Source organism: Gossypium arboreum, chromosome 9 (genome assembly GCF_025698485.1).
Source record: "Gossypium arboreum isolate Shixiya-1 chromosome 9, ASM2569848v2, whole genome shotgun sequence".
NCBI classification, from domain to species: Eukaryota; Viridiplantae; Streptophyta; class Magnoliopsida; order Malvales; family Malvaceae; genus Gossypium; species Gossypium arboreum.
The window spans coordinates 73,238,012-73,254,380 of NC_069078.1; the positions used below are offsets into that span (position 1 = coordinate 73,238,012).

Genomic DNA, 16,369 nt, shown 5'->3' on the forward strand with positions numbered 1-16,369 from the left:
TACCTAAATTACGATAAATAATCAACCAATAATATAAATGATACAATTAATACAAACATTCCCAAATAATATATATGTTAAGCCAAAAACAAAATGAATCTAAACAAATTTTTAATTGAAATCAAAGTAGCATAAAAAATAATTTAAAAAATAAATAAACTACTAATAATAAAATAGGACTCATATATAACATGCATGAATTCACAGGGACCACAATTAAAATTATCCCTGATCCTGAAGCATTGCGTTGAGACGTGGGTTAAAATGCAAAGCCATACAAATTTTAGGAAAAAATTAAAAGAAAATAAAACAAATCAGGCGCAGAGGGAGCGAATCATAACACAATGCAAAGGGAAAGGGCCTGCTACCAAAATAAACCATTTTAGGCGCAAAGCTCCCCCTTGACACGGTATCATTTCATTAGCAGGTCATTTAAGACCTTCCATTTCCTAAATCTATATTCTAAACACAGCCCCCACTTCACCAAACTTCTCAGCCCTAGAAATCAATTTGTTTGGGCATATTCCAGCAGCCACTGAGTACACCACTTCATCAGGTGATCGATGGCATTCCAGCGACGATCGATGATGCCTTTGGACCCTTCCAACTTTGATTTTCAGCGAAGAGGGCAGAGATCCATGGCTGATTTGCAAGGTAAGACTTGCCTCTTTATTCTTTTTGTTTCAGAAAACCAAATGATGAAAAAATATTTGCAGGAAAATTTATAGAAATAACAGAAAAATTAAAAGAATAAAGAAGATCACCTTTCCAGAATTTTTTTTTGAAATTTTCTAGATTTGATATATGTATATTGTATGTGTATGCGTAGAGTATGCGTAGAGTATACGTACAGTGTGAGTGTGGAAAATACAGGGATGAAATCAATGGCTTCTTATAGCCTGATTTTTTGGAATAAAAAATAAAAATAAAAATTACATCATTAGCTGTATTCTGTTAGTAACTCTTCTGGTACATTCTTGTGCAGATTTGGCCGTACGGAGGAGGCGTGTGAAGGAGGCTGCGCGAGGAGCCACTCGTGGGAGTCCCAATTTCTGGCCTATTCTGGCACGTTCCAGAAGCTCCTAGTGCTGCTGAGATAATTTTGGATGTATTGGTCCTCGGGTTTTAGGGCTTATTGGGTCATGGGTTTTAAAATTATTGGAGTTTATGTAATTGGGTTAAGGGTTTTTTTTGGGTATTTGTTTAATTGGATTAAAAATGTATTTGGGCTGTTTTAATTTAGTTTATTTTGTGTTTATTGTTTTTTTGATTTTTTGGTATAAGCCCGGACAAAAATTGGGCCTTACAGATTTATCCGCATTATTGTTTAGCAGTAAATCTGCGCCTCGGAGTATTGTTGGAGTACTAGAGACTTACCGTAATTTACTGACAACTTGTCTGGAAACTATTGGCAGTTTAACTGTATATTGATACTGGTGGTTTGTCCACATCGAACTTTGACTCTTATTGTTTTGGTGTTTGAATGACGGGTTCTGGGGAACCTGTGGTGTGTAGCTCGACTCTTATTGTTTTGGTGTTTGAATGACGGGTTCTGGGGAACTTGTGGTGTGTAGCGGATGGATAGGTAGGGTCTTTGCACCGATTCATATGAGTATGCCCATGCATATAAAAATTTGTTTTTCATATGGTGTCATGCTTCATTGTAAATTTTGACTGTTTGAGGTTGTTTATACTACTTATTTTGTTAAGACTCACGTTGAGTTTTCAAGCTCACTCTTTTAGCTTACTCCTTATAGATAACCCTTAACATTAGGATCAAGCTCTGCATTTAGAGGTCTCGTCTCAAATCTATAGTTAATAAAGTATTTTAATTTTTTTTATTTATTTTGATTTTTATTTCGAGACTATAAGTTTTGTTAATATGGACAGTGGAACGGGTTGCTTTTATTTGGTTATTGCATGCATGGAATTTTGGATAAAAATCGAACAAATTTGATAACCGGCTTAATATGGCTTAAAACACGGTTTTTCGAGTAAAAATTAAAGGCGTCACTTTTTTCATTGTGTAATAATGAAACGAAGTTTTTAAAGGCATAATGATGGAATCAATAGAGTTTTCCAAACGACAGACGACCTAATAATCTAATATTTTTAATAAACCTAAGGCAACCACACTAAGTTTATAAAAATTGATCAAAATAGGGGTTTTCAAACTAAATGGATTTACTTGACCATTTTGATGGCTAATGTAGCATTCAAAATTCAGTCGTAATGTCTGGACACTACTTGACTTTCCAAAATCACTTGACTTTCAATACATACTACTTGTATCTTGACTAACTGACTAATTATTAAAAGCTATTAAATCATGACTCAATATTATACTATATTTAACTCATAATTATTAATTAAATATATTTATAGACTCTCTTGTCGGACTTGTGGTTTCGAAACCACTATTTTCGATATTGGGAAATGTACCCATATTGTAGTAAACATGTAATTATTTTTTATGTATTTAAACGATAAATAAATAAATATCACATTTCACTGTTATGTCTTTTGTATTTTTATTTTTCATATTTTGCGTGTATAGCGAAATTGTGACAAACAAATATTAATTTATTGATTGTCTAAGTTCAAATTGACGATAAGTGACATTGTAAAAATATTTACATTGCGTGAAATACAATTTACTTCAGTAGATAATCTAAACGATTTTATAATCCCGTAAAAGAATCAAAATCAAAGTGAGCATTTGATTTAGATATTGAGAATTATTATTATGTTGTCTACAATTCCAATTGAGGAGATGACAAATCTTGGCTATCGGAGTAGTTAACTCCATAGGTAGAGATATAGATGTATTCATTGACAGAATAATACATTGAACTGAACCCAATATGAATTAATTCTGAATCCGTTTGTAAATTAATTCATTTGTGACATTCATGGTGTGATTTATCTAAATCCCGAGTTAGTCACTGAACATGCGTATGTAATTCATGTGCTTTGATATAAGTGAAGGCTTGTACTCTAAAGATGATCGAGCCAATAGTCGATATGTTGGGTACATGACTTGTGTATGACATGACTTTACTAGTACCAGTGGAATTCATAGCTCAATTAAAGAGTTAACAATATTCTCTCATTGGCATTGTGTAGATTGATAAATTAATATGGAATGTGACCAAGGATTGTTTGTTCTCAAACGAGCAATTTATCAGTGTCATTTGTTGACAATGATCATATTAATCATTAAGAAGACACAATGGTGACAATGAGATAAAATAGGATTGTATTAAGTGAACGGATTTAACTTAAAGGAATCAAAGATTTCATATGAGGGTAACACACATAACGATGTCATTTGACAAAATAGTCGGATGAATTATTTTTGTAAAGAGTATACAATAAGGAGTTTTCAATCATGGTACTTTTTGTAGACTGATTTCATGATTAAGTAATTGCAAATTATCAGAACGATGCTTCTGGACATAATTGCAATTACTAGAGTCTAATTGTATATGTCTAATTGGTCCCTCCACTAGCTTAATAAAAGCTCGATTGGACTACATTTGAATTATAAGTAAACTCTACAACTTTAGAAACAATTTAATTGATTCGATTTATTCGATGTGAAATTAAATTGGGCGGTCATAAGAATTGTTCAACTAAAAAATTTGATTAAAGAATTCTTTTTGAAAATTTAATTTGGAAAATCTAAGTGATTTTTGGGAAAATTAATTTCGATAAAGTAAAATTAAATTAATTAAAATTAATATGATATTTTTGGAAGTCAATTTTCAAGTAAGACAATTGGCCTAATGGGTAATTGAATTTGAAAATTGCATCTGAGATCATAAATTGTGCTCGGGAGCCCAAAATCGAGATTAATACCCAAAAATTGGTTGAACCAGGCTAGGTATGTGAAACTAGACCGACGATCCAACCGGTGTCTGGACTGGACCGATTAGGCCGTCAATGGCCCGGACTGAACCAATGGAAACTGAACCAGCTTGGGGTGTCAGCAACTGCGATGGTGGCATTCCGATTGTCGAAAAATGGTCAGTAGAGGTGGGTATTCGGGGATTGAGTAATGGAAGAATTACACTCTTACTAGGACTTTACCAAAGAATTTATTTCAGATTAACTATTTCAAAATAATATTATTTTAATAAATTTAATATTAAATTTAATTTAATACTTATCTTAACATATTTTATTAATTTAATATTAAAGTGATTATCTCAATATTAAATTAAATTTAATGTTTATCTTATAGATAAATATATATTTATCAAGATAAATATTATATTAAATTTAATATTAAAGCGACTAAGTTTAATTATAGTTGAACTCTCTAAACTCTCCCTATATAAAGAGAGATTGAAAAATAACCCCACCGGTAAATTTTATGAAAAAATTTCTAACTCGATTGAAGCATTCATTCTAGATAAATAAAAAAGGTACAATTTTAATTAAGTGTTTATTATTTTAGATATCACAATCAAGTTCTTGTTTTGAAAAAAATTTAAACTCTGATTTTTCCCTAAATTTACTTTCCGCTGCGTTTTTCAAACTTGATTTTCCAACATTCGACACAAGATGAAAAACGGATTGTTACACCATTATGACTCACAAAACATGATGAAACATTACAGAGATTTAGTTGAGTTGAATTGTGAGATATGGGTCCTATTAACACACCTCGTTTGATCCGAAACCTAATCGTCACTGGACTTTGTTGCTTGTTATCCGCCTTCACCTTTCTTTCAACCTTCTGCATTCTAGTCACATATTCAGCCTCGTTCAATTAACTGAGTATAAAAATAATATTAATTTCTCATCTCCAAATATATAAAGTATTCAAATTAAACATATTAAACACATATTTAATATTTTATAATTCTAATGTTTGAAATTCTTGTATTTTACAATTTACTCGATTCAATCTAAATTCAACTTCACATTCACACTCTAAAAACCTCAAACTATTAATATACAATGTTTTCCTTCAAAGTTTTCATTCTCTCTCTCACAAACCTAAAGCATCCAGTAATGGTTTTTGACCAAAATTTTAACAATACAAATATTGAATGGTTGAGCTATGCTTATCTTATATCTTAGATTAATAACTTAACAAAAATCAAAATAAAAAGTCTCAAATACATAAACCATGCCATGCAATACCATACTAAAATCTGCAAACTTACTCCATCTTGCTTTATGCTCCCCTTATTTGTTTATCTCAAGTTTATTTAAGGGGACGGGATTTTACCTTTACAATAACAAGGATTGTAGCTCATGAAACAACAAGTATCTTTTCCATGAAATGGACTATGTTTGATCTTCGAAATATCTTTAATATCATTAAAATGTGTTGCAATCTCATGTTACATTCCTAGTTCATTTGACTCAACTAGCTTTTTGGTCTGACTTACTTCCTCCTCCAATCAGGTCCTTAACTCCTTTATTGACTTTACCCCTAAGTCTTTACTCGTGATCGTGACACCCTTTCATTCCCCTCTTTCTTTCTTCTTTCTACCCATGTCATCAATTTTGCGGTTTTGATTTTTATCTCAATTCTTTTAACTTTATTTTAAAATTTTTATCAATTGACTCTTAACTCGATTGGTATGGACATTGTTGTCAATACAGGAGGATGTGGGTTCAAATTATGGATTAGGGAGGGGTTATTGGTAATTCTGAGCATTATGTCAGAAAAATAATATAATCAAAACCTGATGAGGTTGTTTGAAAAAAATAAAATTAAAAGCTTTTAAAGTAAAATAAATTTTTTTATACATGTAATATTTTAATTTGAGTTATTAACATATTTTTTTTTTCTAAATATTTAATTGAATCTTGAAGAATTTATTGGATAAAATCACAAATAAATTAAGCATTGAATTTTTTTTTTTTTTACGAGAAAGAGTTGTTTAAGTTTGAATCTGAAGCCTGGTGTTAACTACAAGTCATCTACCATTAGATCTAAGGATGAAGTCAGAAATTTTTTCAGTAAGATCATAATTAAATTAAAGAATTTTGAAGGGGATAAAGTTCAATTTTATTATTATAATTTTGAAAATTTGAAAGGATTTAAGTATAATTTTACTATTCTAGGCGCCAAGTTATTGGCTTTCACTGTCCCTGACTACGCTAGTTGTGAGAGAGTTTTCTTTCATATCTAATGCCTTTAGATTAGCATTATAAGAAATTAATGCATTATATACGTTTGAATTTTCATTAAATGTGTTGTATAAACCTCCTTAATCTTTAATTTATTTCTTGTAAATTATAAATAAATACCGACCAACAATGTTTCTCTTCTGTACTCATAAACAAGCTCATATTTTTATTTAATTTATCATTTAACTCATCTTTTAGAAGTGAAGAAGGACTTTCCACCTCCAGAGACATATTAAGTTACGGGTTAATATATTATTTAATATTTGAATTTAGTTTTAATATTACTTAAATATTTAAGGATTTTTATCTCAATTCGATACCTAAGTTTGATTTTAATAATCAATTTAGTACTTTGATCAAATAACATCACGTGTCTTAATGAATATTTGAAACGTATGTTCTAATAAAATATATATATACTTAATTTGGACAAAAAATCTAGTATCAAATTGGATATTAAAATCAAACTCAAGTACTTAAATGTAACAAAAATGAACTCAGGTACTAACTAAATATTGAAGCCAAACTCCAGTATTAAGTTGAACATTAATACAAAACTCAAGTACCAAACAGTGTTTTTAATATTTTTTTTTGCTAGAAATGGTAAAAATCTTACTCCCACCAAAGATTTTTAGTATAAATTTTTTATTCCCACACTTTGAACATAAAATATTTTACTCTGGTTGCCACAAACTCAAAAATCAAAATACAGGTCCGGACCAAATTTATGCATTTGAGTAATACTAGAAGAAGCATTCATTTCATTTTCTTGAGTGCCAAAATTACTAATTCCTACACCATTTGGCTTCAAAAATGGCCAGTCATTGCTGCACTCAACCGCAGCCTGCATCAGGTTGGCTTGTTTCCCTACATTCCTCTTCAGCTCCTCCATCGCATTTCTCAACTGTTGAAGCTCACTCAACCCGAGTTCATGGATGGGGGCTTGCCACCAGCATTGCCTTCGACCAGCTTCCCTTTCTTCATCAAGTGCTTGGCCCTTACTTTTCTCACCTTCCAACATCTCAAGAAGATGAGTTATTTGTGCATTAAGCTCACGGATGTTAGCATTTGGATGAGCTTCGACAATGTCAAAATGCACGCTGGAAGTGTTTCGAGTGAGAAACCGATGGACGGCGGATTCGACATTAGGGTGGCCAAAAGAGAAGACCTTGCCTGCAGGGGAGAACACTATGATTGCGATGTCTACTCCACAAAGGGTGCAGAGTTCACTAGCCTTTTTAAAAAGCCCCGCACGGCGTTTAGAGAAGGTTACTTGAAGATTATTTTTCTTTTCTATCTTTTTCATGGTGATCTTTTGGCGACCCTGGATTGCATTCTTCTGCACCATTTCGGGAAAGAATATTAAACAAAAATCAAAGAACTATATATGTAAAAATGAAAACAGTGAATTGAAGTTGTTTAGGTTTGCGAGAAATGTATGGGATATTTATAGAGTCGTTCCATTTATTTCTTGAATTAAATCCATGATTTGCAAGTTATCTGAAAATCGATTGAATTACAATGAAAAGCAATTATGTATTTGGTTGGCAAATGGTTTTACAGTAAAATCTTAAGCATTTTTCATTATCATTTACTTGTTAACTGTTCCCCCAACAATTACATGATCACAATCAAGACTTAATTATCCGAAACCCCCTTTTTTAAACGAATCCATTTATTGAGAAAAGGATGATATTTAAAGATTTATTACCATCAAAGTAAACTCTTGATTTGATTTTAATCCCAGATCTTGGGAGTTAATCAAAATCCTGGCTTTCATTTGGACCTAATAACCTGTATATTGGTTGGCAGTGTGAGAGACCTGAGGAAGTATGAGAGGCAGAGCTCCTTTTTTATTTATTTATCATAATTAGCCTTTAACAATATCATTAAGAAACCCTTTAATATAATAGATAGGAGATCTATTACATCAGTTTTCATCAAAATAGTAATAATACAAATATTAGTAATCTAATTCACTTTTTTCATTAATTATCAAAATAGAACCCTTTTTTTTTTGGCAAACCAACGTTGGTTTATCTTTCATATTTTCAACTACCCAAGAGGCGCCACCCCAAATCCCTTCCTAGCAATTATTTGGAGTAGTGTTGTGTTTAGGAACCAAGGTGCATATGGTTTTGTAGATAACACCCCACTAATCCCACCATATAAATATATTAATTGACTTTTGTTAAAATGAAATTATTAAAATATCCTTGAAAAGTATAACTTATTCTAATTAAAAAAAAGGATTTATGTAATTTTCTAATTAAATTAGTGACCAATTAAGCAAAACTCTTAAATAATAGTATAGATATTCCTCTTTTCTTATAAAATTATTATCATCATTATTATACCAAATGTTTGAATTTGAGAAAGAGGTTCAAAACCTCTTTCAATAATAAGGCTGAAACCAGCCTCTTTTGAAGAAGTGAGCATATATTACATAAAATTACTGCATTTGTGTAGGGGTACATTACATTTCTCTTACCAATTACATATCCTAATGGCTAATATTTTGTAAGTTAGGGGCAAAGCCAAAAAAAAAAAAAAAAAGGTAGGCTGGACTTTCACCCTTTTTAGTTAAATGAAAATATATATTTTGGTTTTCTTTTTAATTAATAATTTAATTTAACTTTATTTAGCGCAAAATATTTAATTTCAGTTATTCAAAATATTATAGTTTCTTTTTCCAAATAAAATGTTATCCTTTTACAATAGGTATAAAGTAATATTTCCTCCTTACAATAGAGATTAAAATTGAGAAAGCTTCCAAATTTTAAAATTAATATGGACAAAAATAAAATTTCATAGGCCAAATTTAAAAAATAAATTCAAGAACTAAATCTTACCTTATCAATAATTAATTTAACCTTTAAAATTTTGTTTTACATTAATTAAACCTCTATCAATAGAAATAACTAAAATTTCTTGATCAACAATATTTAATCAAACATTTTAAGAAACGGATAGAGTAATACTATAAACATTCGAGAAATAAAATTTTAACCTATTGACTTAGGGTGGGTTTGGGACGGTGGTGCGGTTCGTTTAGCTTACTTTTTGTCTCATCTTACAGTATCGCTACAGTATCTAATCTCACCGTCACCGCTATTTTTACACTAACCGCAGGTAAGCGTACCGCCCATCCAAACTCACCCTTACTGGCATGAAAGTTTGGGTTGTGGCATGAAAGTTTGGGTTTAACCCTTAGCGACTCCACCTTTATCCTCAATTATAAAAAATATTGAAGTAAAAGGTAAAAGTATCATAGAGGCCCTTGTACTAGAAATTTTTTTTTAAATGATCATTTTACTCTTTGATCTAATGTATAATGAAATCAAAATGCAATCTGACTATTAATATAAGACGACTTCTTACTTTTATCAAGTAGGAATAAAATTATTGAATTTTGAAAAGAAAAAGTACGAGGGCTTTTTAATATATATATATATATATACTGGCTCATATTTATTTGATCAAAGATTGTGCTCACAGTAACAAGCAGAGGCAAAATTTTAACATTAACAAGATAGATGAGATATAATTATTTTGGGGAACCTCTTTACCATCTGCATACATCAAACTCAGTAGCCAGCTCAAGATTGCGCTGTTGCTAAAGTTTGTTAAGTTAGATAAGATTTACACCTTTTTGCATGCCTCCTTTTATCTCCGTCCCCATCATCAATGTCCTGCACTTGAATTGTGTTTTGTCACAAGATCATGTAGCATTGAAACAGGGAACCTGGTGTTTTATATTCATGCTTCAGTTGGTCTATAATGAACGTTTCATTTCCTCTTTATGAAGGCTAAACAATGGCAAGGTTGCCTCACCAGACTGCTGCTGCTTCTTCAGGGTTGAGATATTACCAATATCTGTCAGGGGCGAGCGTCTGCATGTCTGGGGCTTTCGTCTTCCATCCTTGGGATTAGGATCGTCTTCCTTCAACCGACACACAAGCACTCTCTTCTCTGTTTCATTTTGTGCTTCTAATTGATTGATTGGTGATGCAATTTGGGGCCTCACTGATTTTCTATCTCTGCCTTGCCTCAATCTCTCCATTTCCTGACGAAGCACATATATTTGTGTCTCTAACTCCTCAGCTTTGGCTTCCGATGACACAGCTCTCTGTCTCCATTCTTTCACCTAATCAAACCAACCATTACATTATTAAGTACATATTTTTATATATATAGTTCCAGGGATTAAGTAGCTAATTATGAAATAAGTCTTACAGCAGATTGCAGGGATTGAATCTGATTCTCAGAATCAAGTGCTCGATCTTCCCAAAAATCACGAGATGCATGAAGTTCTTCCATCTCATCCCTTACCAGCCCCAACATGTCTTGCATCTGGGACCATTGTTCTGTCTCACCACGAATTTGCTCTACCACCCTCTCCACTATAGCCTTGCAATGTCCTGAACACACTCTTGGCTCATGCCCAATTTTCTCCTCCTGCATAACCCATTACAACTCTTTTGTTTTATTAAAATACAAAAACAAAAACTATTCTGCTTGTGCTGTTAAACACAGTGATGATCCAAGGAATTTACTTTGTTTGATTGCTGTAAAGATGAAGAAGATGACAAATTAGAAGTGAAGAGCAGGGAACCATATTCCTCCTCCATGCTCTCTAGTAATCCATCCATCTTTCTTCTCAAACTCTCCACCTGTAAGTTCGGTTTTTTAAGTGAAAAATTCCCGATCCAATAAATTAACAGATAAGAGATTGATTATTGTTTTACATTGCGGTTATGATGATGTGAAGTAGAAGCAAAGCTGCCACTCCCTTCATTGCTGATTTTGATTGACAAGCTTGCTTCAGCCATCTCTCGGATCTCTTTCACACATATTTCTTCATCAGATAATCCTCCAAACCCAAATTTCTGTAGCTGCCTTTGGAGTAAACATACATGCTTATCAAAGTTACTGCATTTTTTAACTTCTAACTCTTTCACACCTGTTCTCTTTTGCAGTTTCTCTATTTTCTCCACCAAATCATTGATCTGCTCCTCCAACAACACCAAGTTCACATCCTTCCCTTCACAAATGTTCTTCCTTCCCTGTAAACCAATTCCCAAACCCAATGTCATTGAATTGCTTGCGGAACAGTAAAAACAAAGGAAACATTATTATTCAATGCCTCATCTTTATCTGTTACTTTAAACAAGTCAAAAAGCCAAATTTGACACTGTACATTTAGTCATCAAGCAAATGAAGACAAGCAACAACAAAAAAAGCACACAGTATCAAACAAAAACAATAAATAAATATGTGATCTGGATAAGAAATCAACAGTGACATGCCTATATCTGACATTCTGAGGTTCAGGTTAATTAAACGCAAATGTCTGTTTTCAATGAGCATCTTTCGTCTTCCCCCACATTCTATCGACAGCACCAACCTAACAAAAAATCCCCCCTGAAATCCCAGAACCTGTACTAGACAAGTTTTTTGTCGCTTGAGCTTAATTATAGTCAACTTTCCCTAGTTCGTTCCACATGATTAGAAATCTAAAGACCTAACTTTCTTTTCTTCTCCTAAACTGATAAATATTTTCTCGAGAACCAAACAGACAATGATGATGATGATGATGATAATGATGATGATGATAATAACGAAACATAGAGAAAAAAGAAGAGAGAAAAGAAACCAACAGAAAGCAAAATTTCAAGGGCAGATTTCAGGGTCCGCTCCATATGAACTCTCCTTCTCTCCATTTTCTTAATGGCAATCTTTCTTTCCATCCTCAACAAGTTACATTCCGCTCTCAACATCTCAGCTTGGAACCTCCATTTCTCTTCTTCAACAAAGACGACACTGTTATGAGTATTTCCTCTCTTCTCTTCCTCCTCCACTCTCCCTCTTCTCCTCTCCTCCTCACTCTCCCTTGGAGTCAGAAGCATCACTGGAACAGCCCCACTTGCAAAAGACCTCTCTTGATCAAAAAATCTCTCCAGCACCCCTTTTCTGTCTTTCTGCCAAGTGGGTTGCTTCGAAGGACCGGGCTTTGGTGCTTTCCTTCTAGGGCGGCGTGGCAAATGAAGGATTCTTGGTGTTGGCTGCGCTGGAGGGTATTGCCATTTTGCTCTCCTTGTTATACTTGTTCCCATTGATATCCTCTCCATGCAACAAAAACTCTTACTGCTTCTTCTTGCTTGGTTTTGAAACAGCTGAGCTCTCCGTTTACTATAAGTGGTGGCTTCAATGCCTTTACTGCCTACTCATATAATAACTCTTTAAAATTTTATTTTTCTCGAGAGGTGATTTTGAAAATTTAAGAGCTTTTCTGTAATTGGGTACTCGGTTTTAGTTAGAGCCAGTGTTCTGTTAATGTGACTGTCTTCTTTATTTTGTCTGAAAAAACGAATAAAAAATTAAATAAAAAAAAAACCAGAAGCTGTTTTGTCCTTTTAAGAGGGTTTTGGTTTTACATTAGGGAAAATGACAGTGTGGTATAGTAGACATGGAAACTTAGAAACACAACCGTGAATTTTTTGGACTTTTTAACAGAAATTTTTGTACCTTTTTTACTAAATTTTTTCAAAGTTGTATATTTAGCTAGTGTCATTTTAAGTAAATAATATCGAAAAAATATAAAATTAAATTCAAGTAATAATAGTAAGTAGATGGAAGAAATAAAATATAGGTGGGGTATGAGTAACTTAGGTGTGGGGGGGGGTGGTTAGCAAAACAACCAAAAATAAAATATAATTAATAAGATTTAAAAATTGAAATTGCAACGGTAAGTTTAGATTAGAGGAGAGATCAGAGATAGGAAAACAAAACTGGTGTATGTTATAAGTTTGATTAGGTCTAGGTACTAATGACATGGAATATAAGATACAGACAAAAAATGAAAAACCCAAACCCAAGACAAAGTAAAATGAAATTGGGAAAGGGAAAACAAAACCATTTAAAAATCCCTTCTTTTTTTAAATTTTTATTAAATTCAAAAACGTATGCATGGTAGTGATATTGATGAAGGTGATCAACCTTAGGTTCAATAATTATGATCAAATTATTGGAAACATGTTAAATGGTGTATAGAATAGATGATATTAAGTTTTAATAATAATAAAATGAAAAAAAAAAAAAAAGAGACAAAGAGAGCAGGCGTGCAACCTCGTTAAGAGGAAGGAACAGGAATTTTTCAAATGAAAGCTGTATGTTGTTTGTGTTTGTTGCTTCCTCTTTTGGTCCGGTGTTTGTGTTGATGTTTTTTTTTTTTGGGTATTTATTTCCTTGGCCCTTGTTCTTTTCTTTTTATGGGAATCTGAGTCTCTCTCTCCCTCACCCATTGGTACTTTCTTAATTTCTTTTCATTTTCTTAAACCAAACAAATCTAACCCTAATTATTATGTGGTGGGCATATTTATTTCCTATTTTTGCGTAAAACCAATCCAGCCATTTTATTGCCAAGGCTACATGTGCTTTCAATTTTCAAATTCTTTCTTTCTAATATAATACATTTTCCCCTTTTTTTTTTTTTCTTATTTTAACTCAACTCCTACAATTTTTATCATTCAAATTTGAATTTTATTATGTGTATTTATACATGTGACGATTCAAATTTTATTTTAATTTTAAATTTCATTGCATATATGCTCTGTTCGAATATATTTTAATTATTACTCAATTTAGTTAGCGATATTTAAGTATGGTTGTAGTTATACAAATGTGTTATTATAATAGTTATATATAATGGGGAATATTTTTTATTTTGTTTTTGCTTATTTAAATTTCAAAAATAAATGTTTAACTTGTACGCTAATTAAGCGTACCATGAATTCATGCATCAAAGTGAGTTTTCTATTTTAATATTTTGAACCAAATTGCATTTATGTTTTTAGATGATTTTAAAAATTGAGGACCATTTTTTGTTTCAGTGACAATGGGGTAGATCTAACATTAAATTTTTTTTGATAGCTTATTTATTTGATTGGTTTTTGTTTCTTTTAATATCACAACTACCTTCGTTTTCTAAAACTTGTTTAACTTTAGAGATGTTTGTAATATATATATATATATATAAACTCTATTTTCAATTTTATGTCGGTTGTTAAGGAAGAATTGTAATCATTATGTTTTCTCTGAAGGTAACATTAGTATACAAGATGTGTTGGATATAGGTTTGGCATGGGCAAGGGATTGTGATACATCCAGGTCATGGGTTACAGTCAAGTCCTATGGTGACAATGTCTCATTGGTCTCCACTAGAGAGTGGATCGTTCAAACTTAACATTAATGGGGCAATATCATTAACTAATCAATAGGCAGCAATCGGGGGTGTTTTCAGAGATGTAGATGCGAACCGGATATGTGACTTTTCTATGGGAATGGGTAAGAATAATATTTTCAAAATGGAAGGGAGAGCTATGCTAGAGGATTTGCGTGTTGCATGGGGGAGAAGATTGCGACAGGTTGAGATCGAATGTGATAATGCACTTCTAGTTGAATCATTGTTGGCCAATGGATATGCCAATAGCAAAATGGTGGAGCTACTTTTGATTCATAGTATCCTTAATCGTGAATGGAAGGTGCGCATTCACCATGTTCCTAGATCCCAAAACATGGTTGCTGATCATATGACAAGACTTGCGATTTCTAGTCTTCCAAGTTTAGTCGTTTTTGAAGAACCTTCAATTTCAGTCCAAGGACTTCTATTAGCTGATAAAAGAAGCTTTCATAGGTCCTAAGATGTCTCTTTTTTTTTTTTTTGTAATTGCTTTATGTTGTTATTTTGTACCCAAAAAAATACATCTTTCCGTAAAAGTATAATGTCAAATTTAACCCTTAACGTTTATATATTATGTCAATTTGATTGTGTTCTTTTTTTAGCAAAATTTGATCATCAACTTTTTTAAAAAAAAATCAAATTGATCTCAAAAAGAGTTGAATTATTTTTTTTAACAAAAATATGAACTAAAACATTAAATTTTTAAACATGATAGCTTGCATGGCCATCCAAATGTATTTCATGCTAATTTTTTTCTAATTTTAAAATTTTTATTGGCATGACATATAAAATAAACAATATTATGTTAATATAAAGTACGTATGGACTACCACACAGATTACCACGTCAATATCGTTAAAAGTTAATGCTTTAGTCAAAATCTTCGTTAAAAAATTATTTAACTCTTTTGAATGATTAAAGATCAAATTTAACCAAAATATAAGATTTAAATTCACAAAAATATACATTAAGAACTAAATTTGATATTATACCTTTCACAAATATATTTTAAATGTCAAAAGAAATAAAAAAATTCCATAAAAGTGATTTGACAATAAAATTTTAAAATGAAAACTTGTAATTAAATACAAGTTGAAAAATTCAAAATATATTAAGGTGAGAATAGTACAGTATGAAGTCTCGAAATTTTGAATAGAAAAAAGATTTTTGTTTTTCCAAGTCTCAAACTTGATCGAGAGAGGTCCAAGTGGATATAGTGGGACTTGTTTTACTATTTAATAAAAAATAATGGAAAAATCCAAGACGGAACCCGTCGTTTACTGCAAACAGAATCACAAATGAATTCAAAATGTTAGTAGAGTTAGAGTAGAATAGTAAATGGTACAATAATATAAAACGGAAGTCAGCTCACACAAAACAAGGCAGTGAGTGAGAACTGAACTCAGCTGACTCATACTGTTATTATACATGATTTAACAACCCTCCCCCGCCCCTTAATAAGGTGGTCCGTCCCGTTATTCTATACTCTTTTATATAATACAATCACGTACAAACTACACTATCAGTGATAGATGAACTTTGAGTTAAACCACAATTATTCCAAACATACTACAATATCATGGAGATGAATTTTGAATTCTTATGGTATAATCTATAACTTATATTTGCTTTAAAATTAAATTGCTTTTTCTTTTGTATTATATATAAAATTAGATTTTGAAACCACCAATTCTTGATTCAACGTGACATGACTATACTTTGTGAAGTTAATGGTAGAACTTCGGGCACTCTATAAAATATGACATACGAAGATTTTAACTACATCCTAATGTAATCTAGTGGCGACCCATGTGAAATCACATGAGAATTTTCAATTGGCTAGCCCTTCTTTAGTCAAAGTGGCTGAATTGGCAAAGTCCTTATCCAAGGTAGTTAACAGGTGCAACACATTGTTGTTGGCAAGCTTGAAAAGACAAGCAAAAAGCCTGAAAAAGTGAGTTTGTAAAGATGAAG

General features: G+C 31.9%; 2 protein-coding genes and 1 long non-coding RNA gene across 3 annotated transcripts; 1 reads left to right on the forward strand and 2 right to left on the reverse strand.

The window, feature by feature from the left end:
* Positions 1-343: 343 nt before the first annotated feature.
* On the forward strand, positions 344-1,405 carry LOC108455927 (uncharacterized). Its single transcript, XR_001866846.2, has 2 exons — positions 344-654; positions 986-1,405. It is a non-coding gene; the product is annotated as an uncharacterized LOC108455927 (long non-coding RNA).
* Positions 1,406-6,847: 5,442 nt separating this feature from the next.
* LOC108455550 (agamous-like MADS-box protein AGL61) lies at positions 6,848-7,610 on the reverse strand. Its single transcript, XM_017754096.2, has one exon. The coding sequence runs from the start codon at positions 7,499-7,501 to the stop codon at positions 6,848-6,850; it is 654 nt and encodes a 217-aa protein (XP_017609585.2). The 5' UTR covers positions 7,502-7,610.
* A 1,978-nt stretch (positions 7,611-9,588) lies between these two features.
* LOC108455992 (uncharacterized) lies at positions 9,589-13,380 on the reverse strand. Its single transcript, XM_017754580.2, has 6 exons — positions 13,282-13,380; positions 11,814-12,513; positions 10,902-11,219; positions 10,710-10,826; positions 10,390-10,611; positions 9,589-10,300 (listed from the first exon to the last, which is right to left on the reverse strand). The coding sequence occupies exons 2-6, from the start codon at positions 12,282-12,284 to the stop codon at positions 9,929-9,931; spliced, it is 1,500 nt and encodes a 499-aa protein (XP_017610069.1). The 5' UTR covers positions 12,285-12,513; positions 13,282-13,380; the 3' UTR covers positions 9,589-9,928.
* Positions 13,381-16,369: the final 2,989 nt, after the last annotated feature.

What these genes read in the sequence shown, in the direction of transcription:
- LOC108455550 (XM_017754096.2), bottom strand. Translation starts at nt 7,501, where the DNA reads ATGGTGCAGAAGAATGCAATCCAGGGTCGCCAAAAGATCACCATGAAA.
- LOC108455992 (XM_017754580.2), bottom strand. Translation starts at nt 12,284, where the DNA reads ATGGAGAGGATATCAATGGGAACAAGTATAACAAGGAGAGCAAAATGG. An exon ending in CTTTACAGCAATCAAACAAA is followed by an intron (nt 10,612 to 10,709) that starts GTAAATTCCTTG and finishes TGGGTTATGCAG; the next exon opens with GAGGAGAAAATTGGGCATGA. An exon ending in TTCAATCCCTGCAATCTGCT is followed by an intron (nt 10,301 to 10,389) that starts GTAAGACTTATT and finishes TGGTTTGATTAG; the next exon opens with GTGAAAGAATGGAGACAGAG.